This window comes from Brassica napus, chromosome C7 (genome assembly GCF_020379485.1).
Source record: "Brassica napus cultivar Da-Ae chromosome C7, Da-Ae, whole genome shotgun sequence".
NCBI classification, from domain to species: domain Eukaryota; kingdom Viridiplantae; phylum Streptophyta; class Magnoliopsida; order Brassicales; family Brassicaceae; genus Brassica; species Brassica napus.
In genome coordinates, this window is record NC_063450.1 from 27811178 (window position 1) to 27830268 (window position 19091).

A 19091-nucleotide genomic window follows, 5' to 3' on the forward strand; every position below is an offset into this window, starting at 1 on the left:
TTGTCACCCTTACTGTTTTCAACGAACCACAAGACCCAATCTCGCTCCAAAACAGGAACACATTGGCAACTATAGAACGAAGGAACAATGGTTGAAATGAACTCGTCCTTCTTTGCCCGAAACTCGTAACCGTGAAGAGAACCCCATGCCCATTTTAGAGATCGAACTAGTTTCCCGATCCTATCAACTGATTCCCTTGTAAAACGAGCAAAATACTCCTCATCACCCCAAAAAAAATTTCTAGTCATTGCGTATGTATACACAGCACGCTCATATCCTTCATTCGCTGCAAGCTTCATGAAAGCAAGTCCTTCTTCCTGAATGTTAAATGTGAAGAAAAACTGTACACCCTTCATATAAAGTGTGCTTGGATTTCTCTCCGCGTAGCATGTTTTCAACAACTCAGCAGGCATATTATGTCCACAGGGAACGGATAATACATCGTAAAAATGGCATACACTACGCCGATCTGCTAACGCCTTGATCAACTTGCACGATGCTCTGAGGCCATAGAGATCTTGGAAGGAGTTACCGGCCACACGTTCAACCACTAACGCCGGAATCTCTTCAAGCAATTCAAGAATCAGAAAATAATCCATTAATATAACGTTAATATAACTAAGCAATGATGGTTGATATAACTTAGCCATGTTGGTTAATATAACATCGAGGCCTTCATAGAGATCGAGATGGTAATACTTTATTATTTAACTCAGCCGTTAATATTAATGGGACGGCTCAGTGTGGAAAATATGTCAAAAGTGTGGAAAATACGGCTAAGAACTAATATCGAGGCCTTTTATTACTTTAGTATTTAAAAACTGATTTAAACGTTTAATGGGACGTTTCGTCTTTCTTGATTTGACCATGTTGATAATTAATTATGGCGCTTCAGAAGTGTGGAAAATACGGCTCAGAACTAATATCGAGGCCTTTATAACATCGAGACGATAATATCTCAGACTTAATTAAATGATAACTCAGACATAATTAAATGATTACTCAGCCATAATTAAACGAAAACTCAGCCGAAACCATTAACATAAACCCATACATAAATATGTTGTTCTACATACATAATGGCATAGCAAAGAACATAAACCCATACATAAAACTCAGCCTCAATTCATTTAATCCGTAATCATCGAGTACAGACTTTGCGAATTCTTCATGTTTTGTTTTCTCATCTAAATACAGAACTTTACACCATCTACTGTCGGCGTTGAATACATATCTGTTTTTCTTAATCCAGTTACCAGAAAACAATAATTACCGGATCCATTAGATCTCTGAGAAAGATGAAGAATAAGATGAAGAAGATAGATAGATAGATAAAGAAGATGAATAAAAAGATGAACACACACAAACCTAGTTGTAAAGTAGTTCGTTAGCAGTGACATAGCAAATCCGAGTTGATGACATGGCGGATGACATGGAAAATTAGTTAATCAGCCGACAAACGAAAATATAATTCAGCCTATGTAAATCAGCCCTCATGTACAATGTAAGTCAGCCGAACCGTGGATACTAGTTCAAAAATTAATCTTTTGATCCGAAATCAGCCGTAATTAGGATGAAAAACCATAAATCAGCAGTATCGTCACATAAATCAGCCGTCAAACGAATGATATTCTAGTAATTAATCTTTCGCTAATAAGTCAGCCGTAAAGAAGCTGAGTTTAATGTTAATCCATCCTATTACGGCAGATTAAATATAAACTCAGCTGTAACAACATCCCATTAGTCAGCCGTAAAATAAATAACTCAGTCAGTCGATATTCATTAACTCAGCCGCGGAAACATAACTCAGCCGTGTCTTAACTACAACTCAGCTGAATATTCCAGTAATCAAACCGTCGATGTATAAGTCAGCCGTAACTTGTGTCTGTAAGTCAGCCGTTATCCCATAAATCAGCCACATTTCTGTAAATCAGCCGTACCGGGCGGCTGACTTATGTTCTTAAATCAGCATTTTCCTCTTAAGTCAACCGTGTTTATTAATTCAGCCGACACGTAGCAATAAATCAGCTGTAACAACGTATGTAGTGATTTACGGCTGACTTAATGAAAACACGGAACCGAATTCCTACGTGGCGCCGGGTTTTTGCTTACGGGGCAGCGAAAAGTAATGGCATTCTTGTAAATACGTTTTTTCTGAAAGCGTAAAAAAAAGGCACGCTTGGTATTTAAAAAATGCCACTAATAAAAAAAAGATCTGTATGGTTCTAGTCAATTGTCCTAAAATATTGTATATTTGAGTAAACTTCCCTATTATTTATAACAACTCGAACAAGATATCACAAAAACACGGGCTCGAGCTAGGAAGAAGTATCGAAAATAACAAGTGATCACACAAACATGAGCTCGAGGAAGAAGAAGTATCGAAAAGAATACTGGGTTTGTTGAAGTTTTATAATACTTTGAGAATTCTATTTACCCCATTTCTAGCACGCATGTTATAGACGTGAGTCATGACTGTAGTACAACTGCACATAATATGATACAAGAAAGGAAGATGGTAAAAAATCCAAAGTTTGAGTTCGCCCTCTCTCTGGCACGAAGACCAAGACGGCCGCAACTAGGCCTGGACAAAATAACCGGAACCGAAGAATCGAACCGGAACCGAACCGAACCGAAATACCCGAAACCGAAACCGGACCAATACCCTCAAATATCCGAGCGGTTCCTATATTTTTATATCCGAAATAACCGAACCGAACCGGAACCGAACTGATAACCGAACGGGTACCCGAATATATAAAAATATTAATTATATATACATATAACATCACTAAATATATAATTTTAATTTAAAACTCTATTAAAAGAATCTGAAAATAGTTGAGGATAACTAAATTATTATAAAGTATCCAAACTACCCGATAGTATCTGAAACTATCTGGATAGTTTTATCAGAAATATCCAAAGTAATCCGAAATATCCAAATTTTTTATCTAAATCATCATAATTATTTGATATTTTACCCTAAATAACCGATATTTTATCCAAATTATCCGAATTACCCGAACTATCCGAACCCGAACCGGATCCAAATGAGAACCGAATTTTTTCTGGTTCCTACATTTACTATCTGAACCGAACCCGAAACTATCTGAACCGAACCCGAAACTATCCGAACCGAACCTGAAACTATCTGAACCGAACCGAAAAATAGGTCAAGTACTAAATGAATCCTCTAGCCCCTATCTGAACTACCCGAAACCTGAAATACCCAAACCGAACCGAACCGATATCCGAAATGCCCAGGCCTAGCCGCAACTACAGGATGAGCTCCCCCTCCGGCATCTTCTCCGGTGACTGCTCCTTCTTCTGAAGTGTGCGTTTTCCCCTCCTCTTCCGTGCCGTTCCTGAGTTTGCTCCGATGGTCATCTCCCCATCTTCTCTCCCAACACCGATGACTCAACGCTCGAAGCTCAAACCAGGATCTTCTCCTTGGCGAACCTCCCGTCTCATAGACCTCAACCCCCGTCCACCTTCGGAGCCTCCGGACCCACCGGATCGAGTCCCTCCTTCACAATCCGGAAGCTCCACCATCTACTTGTGAAGCCCCTCCACTGCTGCTCCACCGCTTCTCACCCACCTCGAGCTTGCGTTTAGAGTTCCCGAGATCCCTCTCCTCCAACGTCACAGGTCTACTCACCGTGAGACAGAGCAACCGCCATCTCCGCCGTTTGTTGAGCTTCACCAACCAGATCTACGTCTCGTCTATTCACCGGTGCTTTTGGCCAAGAACCTTCACTGATAGATTTTCATCAGACCTCTATGTATGGGCTTTCAAATTTTAATAATAGGATTGCGGTTCAGTTTAGGGTCCAATGAGAGCTGCGGGTCTCGATACGGTAATGTCTGAGCCCTTGTTCTCAGTTTGGCCTCAGCTCCCACCCCTCCTTTGAATATAGCCAAGAGCTTTTCATCACCTCCAACAGAATCTGAAATTTTCTCAGCCTCTATAAATCTAACTCAAAGGTGTTCTTTCTGTTCAATCCCTGCAACTCCGGTATCATCTATGCGGTTTTTCAAAAGGTCCGAGCATATTGAACATGGGATTCCGGCGTACGTGGTCTCAGCTCGCTGTCACTGCTCTACCCTGTCTCCTCATCCACAGCAAACCAACCATTCCAAGCTGAACTCAGCCACACATGGACCTCCTGGAATTTATCTCTCACGCTTAGCTTGATACAGCCTGATGAAATGTGTTTTTGTTTGGTTTCCGTAACTCTCTGGCTCCAACACGGTAATGTTGGAAGATGGAGTCAATGCGTGAACTCAAAAACGGGTTGCCCATCAAGTCTGTTCGGGTTCTTATCTCAGGTTAAGGAAATCAAGTCTCCATGGCCGGTTCTAGCTTCAAATACACTGATGGAATCAGCGATAGCATCAACCGCTCCACTATCTAGCCCACCGACCAATTTGCTCTCTGGAATGTTTGAGATTCACATAGTCTCCCGGGTCAATTCAACGCTCATCAGAGCTATTTCCGGTAACAGTCAGTCCAAAGAAATCATTGGCATCGTCTCTGACATCCGTTCGATCTCCTCTGGCTTTGCAACAATCGTGTTTTCTCACATCTCTCGATTTGAAAACTTGATTGCCTACATTATAGCTAAGCAGACTTTACATGCATTTTCTTCTTTGTATTGAACTCTTGGGGTTGGGCCATCGTTTTTGGGCCTCTCTCTTTTCTACTTTAATGAAATTTCTGTGACAAAAAAAAAAAGAGGAAGATGGTACAAACGTGAAACCAAATTAGTTTAGATATGTTGCGTTAAAACGTTTATCCTTGAGTTGCAAACTCAAAATGCTAAATTTGAAACAATCAAACATATATAATCGATTAGGTTTGATTTGGTCATTTTGCCTCTAAAGGCCACAGTATAAAACTATAAATGGGTGTTGTAGACTTTTGTTGTTGTCGTTGTTGTCGTCGTCAGAGTTATGGACTCTACGTTGCACTTTATTCATTTCAATGGTGACATGGTGGCCATAATCATCAATAAGTAGCAAAATATATGCAGTACACTAAGGATCAGCTCGTATAGATATATAAATGTTATACTATAGAACCATAGAAAAGGCCAAGTTTCCCACTTTATATCTAGCTTTCACATGAACACAATGAAATCATAATGTTTAATTTATATCTCTCGGAGCATCTAAATGGTCAGACATTTAAACAAACAATCAGTCATCAGAGAGAAACGAGACTATTCATCACTCGAAAGACTTTCATATACACACACAAAGGGGAAGCAACACCCACATGAGACACGACCAACAACTTATTTCATTGTAATCAAACACAATTCAATAACAAATGATCAAATCTCATACGTTTAACTGATAATATATGTCATCCTAAGGCGGCTAAACCTAATTGAGTCGCAGCTCGAATAACAAAAACGGAAAATTGCCTAACTGCCCTAAGTGCTAAGTTTGCTCTGAGAAAAATCCTTCTCCATGCCTCTCGCCTAGGACTCCTTATATACTGGCTCCTATGTCGGTTTACGCTTTTCCTCTTCTGCCCTTAAGCCGTCATAGCATAAAAATGAAGATATTTCATTTTTTCCGATCTTCGTAATTATCTTCAAAATTTCGTATTTATCCGCGGAAACTTAACATTTATCTTTCCTTGCGAACCAAGCGTAAACCGTCATGCGGCTTACGGGCTGTTAGTTAAGAAATCGTAAGTTGGACCTCGAGTAATGTCTTAGGTCCCTTTGGGCCGTCTTCTGACTCGAAGCGTTTATTACGACTTCTTTCGATAAAGAACGAACTTTCTGCGGTTTTTACCGTAAAGTTTGATCGATGACTTAGAATGGCGGGAAACATGAAATGGGTTCGCTACGGTCTTCGGGAGATAGCATCGAAGGGTAGACGAGAATGCATGGACTAATGTCGTATCAACGTTTCGGAAGAGCTCGGTCGCTACGTAGCGACCGAGCGGAACAGACGCTCAGTCGCTACGTCCCGCTCGGTCGCTATGTAGCGACCGAGCTCGAGCCAAGCTCGGTCGCTACGTAGCGACCAGACAGCGTGCATGTGCGGTAGTTGCGTAATGACCGAGCTTGGTTCATCTGTGTTCTGATCGTCATACTCGGACTTATCCGTAGCTGGTCTGGGTATGTTTCCAATGGCTTATGTTTGATCTAAATAGAATTCGAACGAAGCTTTATCTCGGTAACATACGTTGCGACGTTTTCTTGACCGAGCATGATTTGTTTCGTAAATACATACTTGTATTCTGCGGGGATTTGGACGTTAACTTCGTCGTAACCGTTTTCGACCCCAACAATGGACTCTCAGACATTGATTCCTTCGTGACCGATTTTGACCCCAACACCTACTATTATGTCAAATGAAGAGATCTCATAGATCCATGGTAAGATTATCAACCATTTATCTAGCTATTTCGTTAATGTATTTGCAAGATGATCATACACACTGACACGAGTGATTATATCTATGAGGACCGCCCCGTTTTTACTGACTCGAAAAATCAACATCAAAACAATGAACTATATTAAACATTGTGAATTACCACATGACGGAGACCTGCGGTTCTTCTCCAGTTCCTCATGTGGCAAACATATCCACAAAATCAGAAACCAATTATATAAACTCCAATTCATACTCGTCAAGTTCAATAAAAAAATCTCGAGATTATTAAGTTAACCAGTAACTTTCTAGCGAGGTCCCCATAGCTCTGCACGCTCACATTCCTGCTAGCAGATTCCTTGGCATAACTCAACCTTTGCGACACTTCTGCCTGCAGGTTCATATTAAGTAACATCACTTATTGAACTTAAAAGGACTACTCTGACATAACAAGTTCATCAGTCCAAATTTACTTTTTAACTATAACAGCCAACCACAGTCCTCACAAATCCATGGAACATCGTTCCTCAACTTAAGGAAAAAAATGAGTAGAGCATACCATGCACCGGTCGAAGACACGGATTTGGGGAGCATTCTCCTCTGCAGTGAGAGGCTGAGAGCAATCCTACCTTGAGTACACTTGTCACAGAACACGTCACCACAGTTTCTGCAGTGATGCTGAGATAAAAATAGTCCATAAGGTTTGTCAGTCCCAACATGGCACTTAATTCCAGATTAGAAGATCGGGGGGAGAAACAATACCCTTAGATTGAATGCACCGAAATCTGAACCACATAATGTACACTTCGAAACAGCTTCATCAGGAACCTGAACCCAGATACAAATGAAGTGAGAACAACCAAATACCTAAGCGCGAAAGATGAGAATGGTTGATGTTTTTATTTCAAAAAGAAACGAGAAAACCCTACCCAATGATCTTTCTCCTCATTTACAGACTTTATAATGTTCATCCAATCACTCTATCCTTTCTTCTTCTCAGTAGATTGTTCGACCAGCTTTGCCGAGACGGGAGGCCTACTACTTCCCCAAATCTCCTTGGCCTAAAACCCACCATCATAAAATATATAATGCATAAACAAGCAGAAAGCATAATGACACAAAACATGCATGTCTAGGAACCTGAAACATTGCAGCTGTCACAGTGTCAAGAGGTGTGTTGGTGGTGTAACTATTTGATTGCAGTCTGATACGTTTAGCTTCAATATTCACCGGAGTCTTAAGACCAAAAAGCTATAATAGAAGAATCTAGTTTCTGGATAGAAAAGAAACATATATAAGAGTCTCTCATTCATTCAAATAGCAACACTAAAGAAGGTAGCTTAATTTCTTACTTCGCATCTCGTAATGTATATATCCTCAAAGTTCGGCTAGTACTTGGATCAAGCATACGAAGGCCATCCAAACCAATCTGCTACCACAAAACAGACACCCCATTAACTAAAAAGCAACAGCCTTTACTCAAGAGCAGAACCGTCTACCTGACAAAGAACATCAGTTGTGGTCTGTCCGTAGGTCTCCGCCAACAACTTGACACAAAACTTTTGGACACCTTCCTGCACATCAGCCTTGGGGACAGCTCTGATGATCTTAGCAGAGAGGAGTCTCTACCTGAAGAAAGGCTAATGGATCTTCCATAATCATCAAACAAAGTCGAATTCGATGACTTGGGCGCCTCCCGAGTAAGCAAAGACTCCATCTCCGTATGAATCATCGAAAGAAGGGGGGGTAACCTCCGCTCTCAGATCGTTTTCCGATCTGCTCCTCCCTTGTCGTATGGCTTTTCATACGAAGGAGGGATGGAAGATCCTCCGCCAGTGTAAGGAGGTGCGGAGTACAGAGAGGATGAGTACTGCGGGGGGGTTAGGGTTAGGCGCGGGTGCAGAAGAAAGAGGTCTGATGCTGATCGAAGGGAGGATAATACACGTGGTGGATACGCCCGTAGAAGATTTTAGGGACAAGACTCATTAATCCATATTCAATTGGGCCTTAAATTAGATTAAGCCCAATAACAAGAGAAAGATAGGAGTAGGAAGGGTATTTCAGATGACGTAGCAATCTAGGACCGAGTTTACGCGGAGATTGTGGGAAGAGACGAAAGTAGCCCTTAAGAAAAAGATATCTAACGATTAGGGTTTTCATTTTCGCAATTATTCCCTCTCCCCGCAAACGTAAGCATAGGCTTATACGGCGGATCACGCGTCTTTAAATATAGACCTTACCCTCCCCATTTTTTTCTCATCCAATTATTCCTCTCTCTCTCTCTCTCTCAAATTCAAATCGAGAAAAACAAAAAAAAGGATAGGGTTTTCGTCTCCGTCTCTCTGTTCGATTTGGATTCAGATTCATTTCGCTGTTTAATCGAATAGATATAACGATGTCGCGATATTTCACATCTCCACCGCCTGTGTATGCAAGGAACTGGGCGAACGGTCAGAACCTGGTCGAATCGACTAAGGTAGTTCGTCCAGCACTCAGTTCTGTGCGTTCCTTCGTCTGAACATTAAATATCCTAATTTCTTGATGCATATATGTTAATTATTGATTAAAAATGATTATGCCTTACTGTTTTATTTGTTAGAATATTTGACTATGGATCTGTGAAATTAATCTTTCATGAATTGCATATTGTTTTTATTAATACATATCAATGTCACAATCGAACGATATCGTGTAAGCATGTATGTTGTTTGGTTTGGTCCGAAGCCATAGTCAACCATAGAGACGTGTTGTAGATGTATGATTTGACTATTATTTTGTTATTCTGAGTGATGTGATGTACCCCCCACTTATATGGTTGTTTCCCTATGATACTTCGCAATTAGTCTAAATCCTTTATTCTAAATGGATTATAAAGATCATCGAAAGACAAGTAGTACCTTCTAACAAGGTTCACCGCAAAGAGAAAGAGAAGGAGGAGAGGAAGAAAGAAAAGAAACATAAGAATGTGAAATCCGTTGAACAGCTGTATCTACCGACCAAGCAAGTGTGTGATGAATCTGAACAGCTTGAGAAGAGTTGTTTGACGGAAGAGCATGAGCAACATCACCATGTTGGTTATTTATCTGATGGTAGCCAGAACAGTAGGAAGAGAAGAAGGGAAGCTTCTCCCGCTGTTGAGAGTGACATCAAAGGTTTGTTTCTGAATTCTTTGTAATAATATTGGTTTAAATGTTTTCCCTTGTGTAATAAATGGTGTTTTGTTCATTTGCAGCTACCCCTGTAGTTGGTAAGCCTCTACGGATACGATTTGTCTTCAAGAAACCTAAAGAAGCTGAGGCTGTTTTTCCTCGAGAGGATCCTGTTTGCTCCACGTCAGGGACTGATGGACACATAGAAACATCAACTTATGTCTCAGCCCATGATGAGAATCTGCTTTCAACTTCTCTTGCGAGTCGAAAGACTGCAATTCCTTCCGAGTCAAAGAGTAAAAGGAAGCATAAGATTAGCAAAGAATCTCGGTACAGTTCGTTGTTTGATGAACCGGTTCTTCCCTGCATTTCTATGGAGGAAGATGATAACAGCAGTGATGACTGGCTTCTTGGTGCGAGGCCGCAAAAGAAGGCTCCTGACAAGTCTTGTATGAATGAAGACATGGTTAGCAACATGCAGAAGTCTGGAGATTCATGTTTCCCTAGACCCCAGTATTTGCCTGAAGTGGAGATTTTTTCATTGCCATACACAGTCCTGTTTTAGGCCTGCCCCCAAAATTGTTTTGTTCTTTCTCAGCTTTAGCCTTGGGCCTTAGCTTGTACAGTTCCACTGATTGTAACAAACACAAGTATCAATAATACTTTGACTGATCTCTGACTCTAATCTTGTACTATTACTTGTGGCCTACGAAGTTATAGTTTCGATCTGACAGCACGAGATGGTTCATATCATATCTCAACCAAATCACTTGCATATACAAACAGCTTGAAAGCATAAACAAAAATATTGCCATATTAATTAGACTCGTATGTCAATACAGAATGATCCCATATAGCAAAGAGTAGTTAGTACACACTTTGAACTCAAAAGATACAACAACACACAGCTTTGATTTAAGCAACTATACAAAAAGCTAACTCGAAATGTCTCCCTTCAGTATCGGAATTGTCATATATTATAATCACAAGAAGGCACAACGGTTCTTGTTCTTTTTCTTAGTCTTCTTCTGCTTTGGTGGCTGAAGAACCACTTTTATGGCTGCATCAAACACTGCCTTCACATTCTGTAGAATCCAACAAACTTCAGCCTCATAGTACGCAAATAATAAGAAGCAGTACAAGCAATATTTTTATATCTACCTGCTGAGTCTTTGAACTACATTCAATGTAGACAGCAGAGCCAATCAGTTTCTTCAGTTCCTCTCCCTGCATTAACAACGATAGAACCATGTTTCATCACAAAGTGATCATCAATGGGGAGACTAATAACAACCATACACCCATATTACAAAAAATCAACTACCTGGTTTGTAGTAATAGGAACTGCACCTGGATGATCTATGAAGAATTGCTTGTCATCTCGAAGATCTGCAAATCCCAAAATAATTCACAATCTCACATGGCCATACAAAACTTTGTAAAAAGCTACGAAGATGACCAAAGATAGCATGATGAGAGTTCAAGAAGGAAAGAGTGTTGGATACCAAGTTTTGTACCAACGAGGATAATGGGAACACCAGGAGCATAATGCCTGAGCTCCGGAATCCACTGAGAGAGATAACAAAATCAAATTAGACTTTTTATACTCATCATAAGTTATATAGAAGAGTCAAAACCTTCTTGGCGATATTCTCGTAGCTAGCCTTGCTGATGAGAGAGAAGGCAAGAAGGAAAACATCAGCGCCACGGTAACTCAGAGGTCTTAACCTGTTGTAGTCTTCTTGACCTGTTTTCAAAAAACCAAGTCAAGACCGAATGTTCCAAAACAGTGAAACCGGTTTCAAGAAGAAAGATTTGTTACTAACCGGCTGTGTCCCACAAGCCAAGATTGACAGTGTTGCCATCTACAACCACATTAGCACTGAAGTTGTCGAAAACGGTTGGAACATAGTCCTGAGAGATTCACCAGTTCATAGATTTTATGTTAGATCGTCCTCACGAGGTTCCATGTTCAATGATTTGGCAATAAATAAATTAGAAAAACAAAGATATAAGTTGAAATTACAGTTGGGAAAGTGTTGCTGGTGTAAGAAATGAGCATGCAGGTTTTTCCGACAGCACCATCTCCGACCGTAACACACTTTATGAACCTTGACGCGCTCATCTCCGTCGGATCGTAAGAATTCCGTTTTTCGTGCTTATTCCTCAAATCATTCCTAGTAACCAAAGCCTATATGTATCGCACTCCAACTAGAATCGAAGTCGTAAGCTTGTGAATTTGAGAAGCCACCAAAAAAAAAAAATAGCAGAGAAGGAAGGATGGAAGATGCTTAATGTGGCGGTTGATTCATGACTTTGAGATGATTCTTCTTCAATACAACTATGTTTTTTTTTTTTTTTTGAAAAAGGGCATCAATACAACTATGTTACAGCTCCCACCTCCCCTATAATACTTTTTATTTATTTATTCAACACGTATTTTTTATTATCAAATTTTGAAAATCTCTTTTTCTTCCTTTCTTTATTTTCGCGGATTTGAATTCTGAATGAGAGGAAGGATCTATCTGTTGGTTTTATGAAAACAAGAAAAATGCAAATGTCACAAATGTGTTTATATTAAATACATTTACTACAGTCTACAGAGTTCATAATATTGCAAAAAAAAAAAAAAATCAAATAATATAAAATTACGTACGAGAGACTTTATGGTTTAGTTCTATAAGTTTATAACTATAGTATAGCAAAATATGGAGAGGCACATCGGATTTGGCAAATATCATCATCATCAAGAACGTGCCACATAGTGTTACGGCACGATTCCGAAATATCAAATTTCTTTCTTTCTTCTCTTGATTTTCCTCATCAGTTACCTACGGATTAGGAAACATAGGCGACGAAAGTCCAAAGGGACGTGCCCAATTCTAAGTAAACCAAACAAAAAACGATCCACCACGTCACTGAGTGTCCCATCACAGAATCATAATCACACCAGTTGGTAGCTTCGTTGTTAAATTTCATGAATCATAGTTAGTAGTATGTCTATTGACTTTTAACTATGATCAATCCATTCACATTGTGTTACAAAAAGTCTATATTTGCTAACAAAGAAAGAGTCTTGAATATTTGGAAAATGTAATTTGTATTTCCAAACATTCGTATAATAATAATATTTGTTTGTTTAAACCACTCATTCTTTGAAACTGATTGTATGCATGCATGTGCGGAGATAGAATGAATTTTGCAACTCAGAGATTATAGGAAGTGATTGTGGAATTAAACAAAGAGAATAAACGAGAAAGTGGGAAAGATATGAAGTTCACCAAATCATTATATCTGAGAAGTTAAGATTACTACACATGCCTACCATTCCTACCGACTATTCACCAACCAGTAATTAACCATCCCACTTTTCTTTATTAACTAACTCAAACTCAACTATTATATTTGAAAATATTATCATTGAATTAATAACCATAATGATGGAAATCATAAACGAAAAAAAATCTACGACACTAATATCATTTCCAACCCAATACTAAAATTCTATTTTAGTGTGATTTTGACACCAAAACTTTTTCCAGATTTTTGGATCCCTACAATACCAGCTAGGTTGGTTCGTTCCTTAGCTCCAGTTTTGCATCTGAACATGAGAGTCAATAACCTTATTAATCATGAATGAGATGTTGGGTTAGTGGAAGACTATGTTTCCCCTGAAGATATACCTTTCATAAAGAGTTTGGCCATAAGCTCAGCTCATCGCCGCGACACATTCTATTGGAACTACACTAAGAATGGCTAGTACACGGTTTAATCAGGATATTGGGTAGCTCGTAATTTTTTGAAGGCTGGGGATGAGAAAGAAGTACTGGAGCCCAGTATAACAAAGCTTCAAGCCTTTACTTGGACGATAAAAGCCCCACGGAAGATATGTCATTTTATATGGCAATTGATAATAGGTCATGTGGCAGTAACAAATAACCTGATAACGCGTAACATGAGATGCGATAACTATTGCCCACGATGTGGAGAACCAGAAGAATTTGTTACTCATGCAATTTTTGAATGCCCATCAGCTCTACAAGTTTGGGCCTTATCAGTGACGCCAACGAGCCCAAATATCTTCCATGTCCCGAGTATCTATGCTAATATGGATTATCTCTTCTGGAGAAATAACAACATTGTCGAGCCATATTTAGACAGAGATCTTTATCCCTAGATAATCTGGTAGTCAAAAATGATAAACTTTTTAGGGGAATAGACAGAGATCCTTTGGAGCTAGTTCGCTATGCAGAAAGTGAGTGTCAAGCCTGGTTCAATGCAAACGAGATGGTGCCATCAACTCAACAAGACCATAGTATTGACGAAGCTCAAGTCTTAAGCTTGGGTAATATTTGTATGATAGACGAGCCATGGACATCTACAACACAGTTCAGCGGGTGTGGATGAGTTTGGATGGACAACTTGGAGAAGGTTCAACTTATGGAGACACAGAATTATATTCGACGAGAGTCTGCCCTGCATTCAGAAGTGGAAGCACTGAGATGGGCGATGGAGAGTATGCTTCAGTATCCGACATGTCAAAGCTTCGAAACGGACTGAAAGGATTTGATCACCATGATTAAGGAGCCCCATGCTTGACCAAGTTTTGCGACAGAATTTGAGAGGATAGAGAATCTGCAGATATGCTTCCCTGGCTTCAATATTACTCATATTCCACGAGCGCAAAATCAGCTTTCAGACTCTTTAGCTAGGATTGTAAAATCTTTCCAAAGAGAGCTTTATTTATTGGTTGTTCTATTTCCGTCTCGTTACCCAGACACCTCAAGTTTGAGTAATAGAATAATCTTTCGTTGTCAAAAAAAGACACCAAAACCTTCTCTAACCAAATACTAAAAATTACACTATTTTAGTGCAATACTATAATTTCACACCAAATTTGGTGTGACAATATTCACTACGCTAAAATACTATTCACTTATTTTATTAATATAATAGAAAATTAAATAAATGACAAATATAAAATATTTATAAAATAGTTTTAGTGTAAAGTTTGGTGTTGTGGTTGTAGAATAAAAAAAAAATTAGTGTTAAAATTACACTAAAATAGTGTAATTTTGACACTAAAATAGTGTTATGGGTCGAAGATGCCCTAGACGTAATCGGTGTCTCCATTTTCCAAGAAGCTGCAGGCTAAATCAGAATGCTTATTGGGTCTGTTAATTAATATAAAAAAATAAAGTTGTCCCCAGCAATTTCCATGAGGTCCATTACGCTTAAAATTAAGTCATAGGTTAACAAATCTAGAGATGTTACGTACAGAGCAAGGAACTCGAAACCAAAAAAGTGTTCTGTCATCAGCCAGCCCTCGGAGAACGAAACACAAACCTTTGGTATCAAGAAGAAGTTCTCCACTGAAGCTCAATTTGAATCCGACCATTCTTGGAATCAATCAGATGATACTTATCGTTGATTCTCCTATTACTCACAACATCACCAAGATTTATCACCACATATCCAAGAGTTTCCTGATATAGAGAAAAAGAAAACACTCAGTCAAGTTCTTGTTCTTGCTGGAACATCTTCAGATCGATTATAAAGATCTTGTATTATACCTTAGGATGCATATTTAAACCTATTCGTGAAGTAGTACTGATGACTTCAACGTGTAGCTTATCGTTTATGGGAGGCTCATCTAATGGAAATTGAAAATCTTCATCCCATCGTGGCTCTCTGTTTTTCTTCACACGCTGCATATCAAACCAAATATATATCAAAAACCTAGGGTCGGATTTGAGAATTAAAGGGCCAAAAACATTTTTAGATTCATCTTAATATTTTTTTTTTACAATTTGGGTACCATGTCAATCTGTATATAAGCTTTTAAAAATTTTGGGGCCAAAACGAATGTTTCATCCTAATGTGCCTAGAACGAGCCATGCAAAATCCGTAAAATTAATGTTCTTTGCAGTTTTTGATTTTGAGTTTAAAAGTTTCTTTTGGTACCTTTGTTTTACGCTCTTCTCCTTTGAACATCAAACGAACAGAAGGGTTTGTGTGATATTTTCCTTCTAAATCTTCAGCTTCATGAACAATAACCACAAGTAACCCACCACCAGAAGGTGTGCCTTCTGGTGCTTTCTCTACTGCATTTGGATCATCTAAGTTTTCTGGAATGTCATCTTCTTTAAAGGGTTTATACTCCACTTCAACAACAAGCTGTCCACGCGATTTCTCGCTAACTGGCTCGTTTGGTTCCATGGATTTTAAAAGCTCAAGTGTCATGAGCTTTGGCTCCTCTGGAGTAAGGTCTTTAAGTTGAATCACGTTCATTCCTATCTTATCATGTTTACCAACCTGAGTTTGGTCAAGAAGATAGAAGGATAGCAAATGAGAGATCACCAAAAATGTGAATCTCAGTAGCAAAAAAAGAGAGAGAGAGTTATTGTTGTTGTTGTTACCTGTTCCCAGTCATAAACAATGAGCTGCAGCTCTTGGCTCTCTGGTTCTTTGACAACTAAATCGAACTCTTCATTCCACTCAGGATTTAGATTGCTGTGCTTAACAACTGTCTTCTTACCAGGAACTTTGTCACCAGAGAGTGTTAGTTTCACATAAGGGTCTGACCCACCGAGAAGATCTTTCTTCTTAAGCTTTATTGCCTTAATGACTTTCACATTAAGCAACCCAACAGGTTTCTCCATTGCTCTGCATGTCATGAGATTCAAGATTTAGCAAATACTCAAACAGAAGTAGAAGTGAGACTTTAAGTAGAAAAAGAACTTACTTAGAAGGATCCATTATCTGTACAGTCAAAGTCTTTGGCCATAGGTACATGTTTGCAACCTGATCTTTAATGAGTTCCTACAATAAGAAAATAATCAAGAAACGGTTCTTTTAGAGTTTAAGGTCCGAATAGAATGTTTGCTTGGACTGGAAGGAATCATTGTACCAGGACAAATCGGTATAGGCCGGGAATGGCCATTACGTCTGCACCAAGTAACTTCAGTCCAAAGTCTACTTGGGGCTGCTGAAGAAATCACATTTTAGACTCTGCATGTGTATTAAGGTGTTATTTGCTGCATTTAGATTAGACCTTATCCATGAGGGAGACAAATATGTTAGCACAACAGGGGAAAGATGGGACCAATGGCTTCAGAGTAATCCTTGGAGTAGCAAATGCTTGCAAATCAACCACCTGATGATACAAACTTGCATTGCAAGTAATCACAAAAGATGAAAAGGCTTTTCTTGGAGATGCAGCGAACAAAAACTTACCTGGACAGTAGCTTTGAACCCAAATGCTTTGGCTGCAAGAAGGATATTAGGGTTCCCTGCCCATTTCACTGACAACTCCATGATAATTTCTTTGTCATCAGTTGCATAAACTTTCATTCCTGCAAATAAGGGTGAGAATCAAATTAAACAACAAGGGAAGAAGAATCTTGAGAACAAGATTTTTTATTTGTAAGTGTTAAATAACACTAGGAGAAAACCTTGGAAAGTTGGTGGTAATGAACCCAACGTGAGCATTTCAAATTCAACTGAATCTATTTTGTAGTTTGGAATTTGTTCAGCAATAATTGGTTTTGCAATAGACTTGGTCATGTTGCAAATAGCCTGAAAACGTTATAGGGAACAATGTTTATAGTAACTGATCGGACTAGAGGCAAAAAAAAAAAAACATGAAGCTATGAAGAAGAAGAAGAAGACTTTACTTTGTTCATATAAGGCCACATATGGCCAATGAGCTTGTTAAGCCAATCAATCTACAAAGATTAGAGAGACTTTTTTTCAATTTTTTAGACCATGCATATATATTATCATTCAAGTAAAGAGTGTCTAAGAGGAAGTATAACATACACGATCAAAATCTGGATTTTTCACCCACAAAGGTATCTCAGGAAACATTGTTGCTATAGTCTCTGAATCTAACTCCACCAATGGCTTTATCTCAGGATCCTGATCATAGATTGAACAAATAATATAAAAATAAATTAACCAATACGAACATTGTAAGAAGTTAAAAGAGCTCAGTTTCAAATTTTCTAACAATTTTAAAATTAATCCCCAATTCAACTTCCCCATTTTGTTTTGACTTTAAGAATCGAATATACTCACACACAACATTTTAAAGAAAATAAAGCAAAGTGATCGTATAATTTCATGCATGCAAAAATTATCAAATATATATAGGCAAGATTCGTCGCATTTTAACGGGAAAACAATCGTCGGGTGTCATGTTGAGAAATGTATTAAACAAAATATTTGAGAAGAAGATTGAAAGATGCCTGAACATCAGTAGACTGGTGATAGATGAATAAGTAGTAACCGATAACGATCCCGACCGTCGTCCCGAATCCGAAACCAAACGTACCCAATATTGTGCTGATTGTTCCCATCTCTCATCAAATTCAAATCTCCTGGAGAGGAATAAAAACTCTTCCTATTCTTCTTACTTAGAACTACGATGAAATTAAATATACAAAGAGGAAATCAATTGATGAAGGGGCATTACGTTAGAGAAAGTGAAGTCCCCAAAACCATATTTACTATTTTCATTCACTTGAGATAAATTTTATTTGAGACTTAAAAAACGGTGTGGAATAAGAAACTTTCAAGAGCGTTATGTACGGACTCTCTCTACTACGTCCATTTGTTCAGATGGATTTTATTGGTTCAATCAAACCTTTGCTTAGACTTTTCGTTTCCCATTTTTTGCGTAGTCGTTAATCTTCTATTTTAATGTGTATAACATTTTCTTTTCTTGTTTCCCACCATCTTGTTTTCTTAGTAGCGTTAAGATACATTCTTGTTTTATTAATCAACTAAAAAGCATGCTCTTATTAAAAAAGATCTTTAGTACACGATATTTATCCAAACGAACGTAAAAGAAAAACTTATCAACATCCGTCTACTATAACCATCTCCGAAAGACACTTTATTTTGAAGTTTTGAAAACTCTATATTTGAAGTTCAAAAGTGATTTACTCCAAAAGCAAAACATCAAACTTAACTTCAAAACTATTAATATTTTATGTTATGGTCCTATATTTGTCATAGTTAATTTGAATTCATCAAAATTTTATAAATAACTAGCACATATATATTGATATTAAAACAATATTAATAAATAAATATTATATTAAAATATAAAATTTTAAATATAAATAACATAATTAATATTAAACTTCAAGGAAAACACCATATTATTCCATAAAATTATTTCTATAATGCATATATGATCAACTAGTGCTTTTCAAAGTAAAAATGAATTTTTCATTTTTAATATGTAGATTACGAGCTAAAAATTGTTGAATTCGGATGATACATATTAATACTTGTAAATACATTAGATCTAAACAAGGAAGTAAAAGAGGAAAATAAAATAATGCTAAAATATTTAACTTCTAACGATGATATTAATACTCGTGTATACATTCAATATGAACAAAAAAGAATCGGATAAAAAGACATAAGAAAACAACAACTTAAAACGGGTTTAACAAATTAAAACGTTGTTTAGATTAAACTCAAAATGATAAGAGGGGGGATATATGCTTGGATGAAATGTGTGTCCCCCAAAGG

General features: G+C 38.1%; 3 protein-coding genes and 1 pseudogene across 3 annotated transcripts; 1 reads left to right on the plus strand and 3 right to left on the minus strand.

Annotated features, from left to right (window-relative positions):
• Positions 1–6517: 6517 nt before the first annotated feature.
• On the minus strand, positions 6518–8382 carry LOC106407906 (annotated as a pseudogene).
• A 237-nt stretch (positions 8383–8619) lies between these two features.
• On the plus strand, positions 8620–10224 carry LOC106410719. The gene is made up of 3 exons (XM_013851290.2): positions 8620–8872; positions 9272–9548; positions 9629–10224. Exons 1-3 carry the CDS (start codon positions 8792–8794, stop codon positions 10108–10110), a joined length of 840 nt encoding a protein of 279 aa, XP_013706744.1. The 5' UTR covers positions 8620–8791; the 3' UTR covers positions 10111–10224.
• Positions 10225–10332: 108 nt separating this feature from the next.
• Positions 10333–11978, minus strand: LOC106409321 (rac-like GTP-binding protein ARAC4). Its single transcript, XM_013849971.3, has 7 exons — positions 11572–11978; positions 11372–11459; positions 11183–11292; positions 11051–11114; positions 10870–10934; positions 10707–10772; positions 10333–10630 (listed from the first exon to the last, which is right to left on the minus strand). The coding sequence occupies exons 1-7, from the start codon at positions 11668–11670 to the stop codon at positions 10529–10531; spliced, it is 594 nt and encodes a 197-aa protein (XP_013705425.1). The 5' UTR covers positions 11671–11978; the 3' UTR covers positions 10333–10528.
• A 2719-nt stretch (positions 11979–14697) lies between these two features.
• On the minus strand, positions 14698–18676 carry LOC106409602 (synaptotagmin-2). Its single transcript, XM_013850205.3, has 12 exons — positions 17795–18676; positions 17367–17465; positions 17222–17272; positions 17000–17123; positions 16782–16900; positions 16600–16701; positions 16456–16530; positions 16291–16367; positions 15965–16211; positions 15510–15860; positions 15119–15253; positions 14698–15031 (listed from the first exon to the last, which is right to left on the minus strand). Exons 1-12 carry the CDS (start codon positions 17903–17905, stop codon positions 14900–14902), a joined length of 1623 nt encoding a protein of 540 aa, XP_013705659.1. The 5' UTR covers positions 17906–18676; the 3' UTR covers positions 14698–14899.
• Between the last annotated feature and the right edge of the window lie 415 nt (positions 18677–19091).

What these genes read in the sequence shown, in the direction of transcription:
- LOC106410719 (XM_013851290.2), top strand. Translation starts at nt 8,792, where the DNA reads ATGTCGCGATATTTCACATCTCCACCGCCTGTGTATGCAAGGAACTGG. An exon ending in ACCTGGTCGAATCGACTAAG is followed by an intron (nt 8,873 to 9,271) that starts GTAGTTCGTCCA and finishes TGGATTATAAAG; the next exon opens with ATCATCGAAAGACAAGTAGT. An exon ending in TGTTGAGAGTGACATCAAAG is followed by an intron (nt 9,549 to 9,628) that starts GTTTGTTTCTGA and finishes GTTCATTTGCAG; the next exon opens with CTACCCCTGTAGTTGGTAAG.
- LOC106409321 (XM_013849971.3), bottom strand. Translation starts at nt 11,670, where the DNA reads ATGAGCGCGTCAAGGTTCATAAAGTGTGTTACGGTCGGAGATGGTGCT. An exon ending in TGGCTTGTGGGACACAGCCG is followed by an intron (nt 11,293 to 11,371) that starts GTTAGTAACAAA and finishes TTTTGAAAACAG; the next exon opens with GTCAAGAAGACTACAACAGG. An exon ending in CCTCGTTGGTACAAAACTTG is followed by an intron (nt 10,935 to 11,050) that starts GTATCCAACACT and finishes TGGGATTTGCAG; the next exon opens with ATCTTCGAGATGACAAGCAA.
- LOC106409602 (XM_013850205.3), bottom strand. Translation starts at nt 17,905, where the DNA reads ATGGGAACAATCAGCACAATATTGGGTACGTTTGGTTTCGGATTCGGG. An exon ending in TGTGGCCTTATATGAACAAA is followed by an intron (nt 17,124 to 17,221) that starts GTAAAGTCTTCT and finishes TAACGTTTTCAG; the next exon opens with GCTATTTGCAACATGACCAA. An exon ending in CAGATAATGGATCCTTCTAA is followed by an intron (nt 16,212 to 16,290) that starts GTAAGTTCTTTT and finishes CATGACATGCAG; the next exon opens with AGCAATGGAGAAACCTGTTG.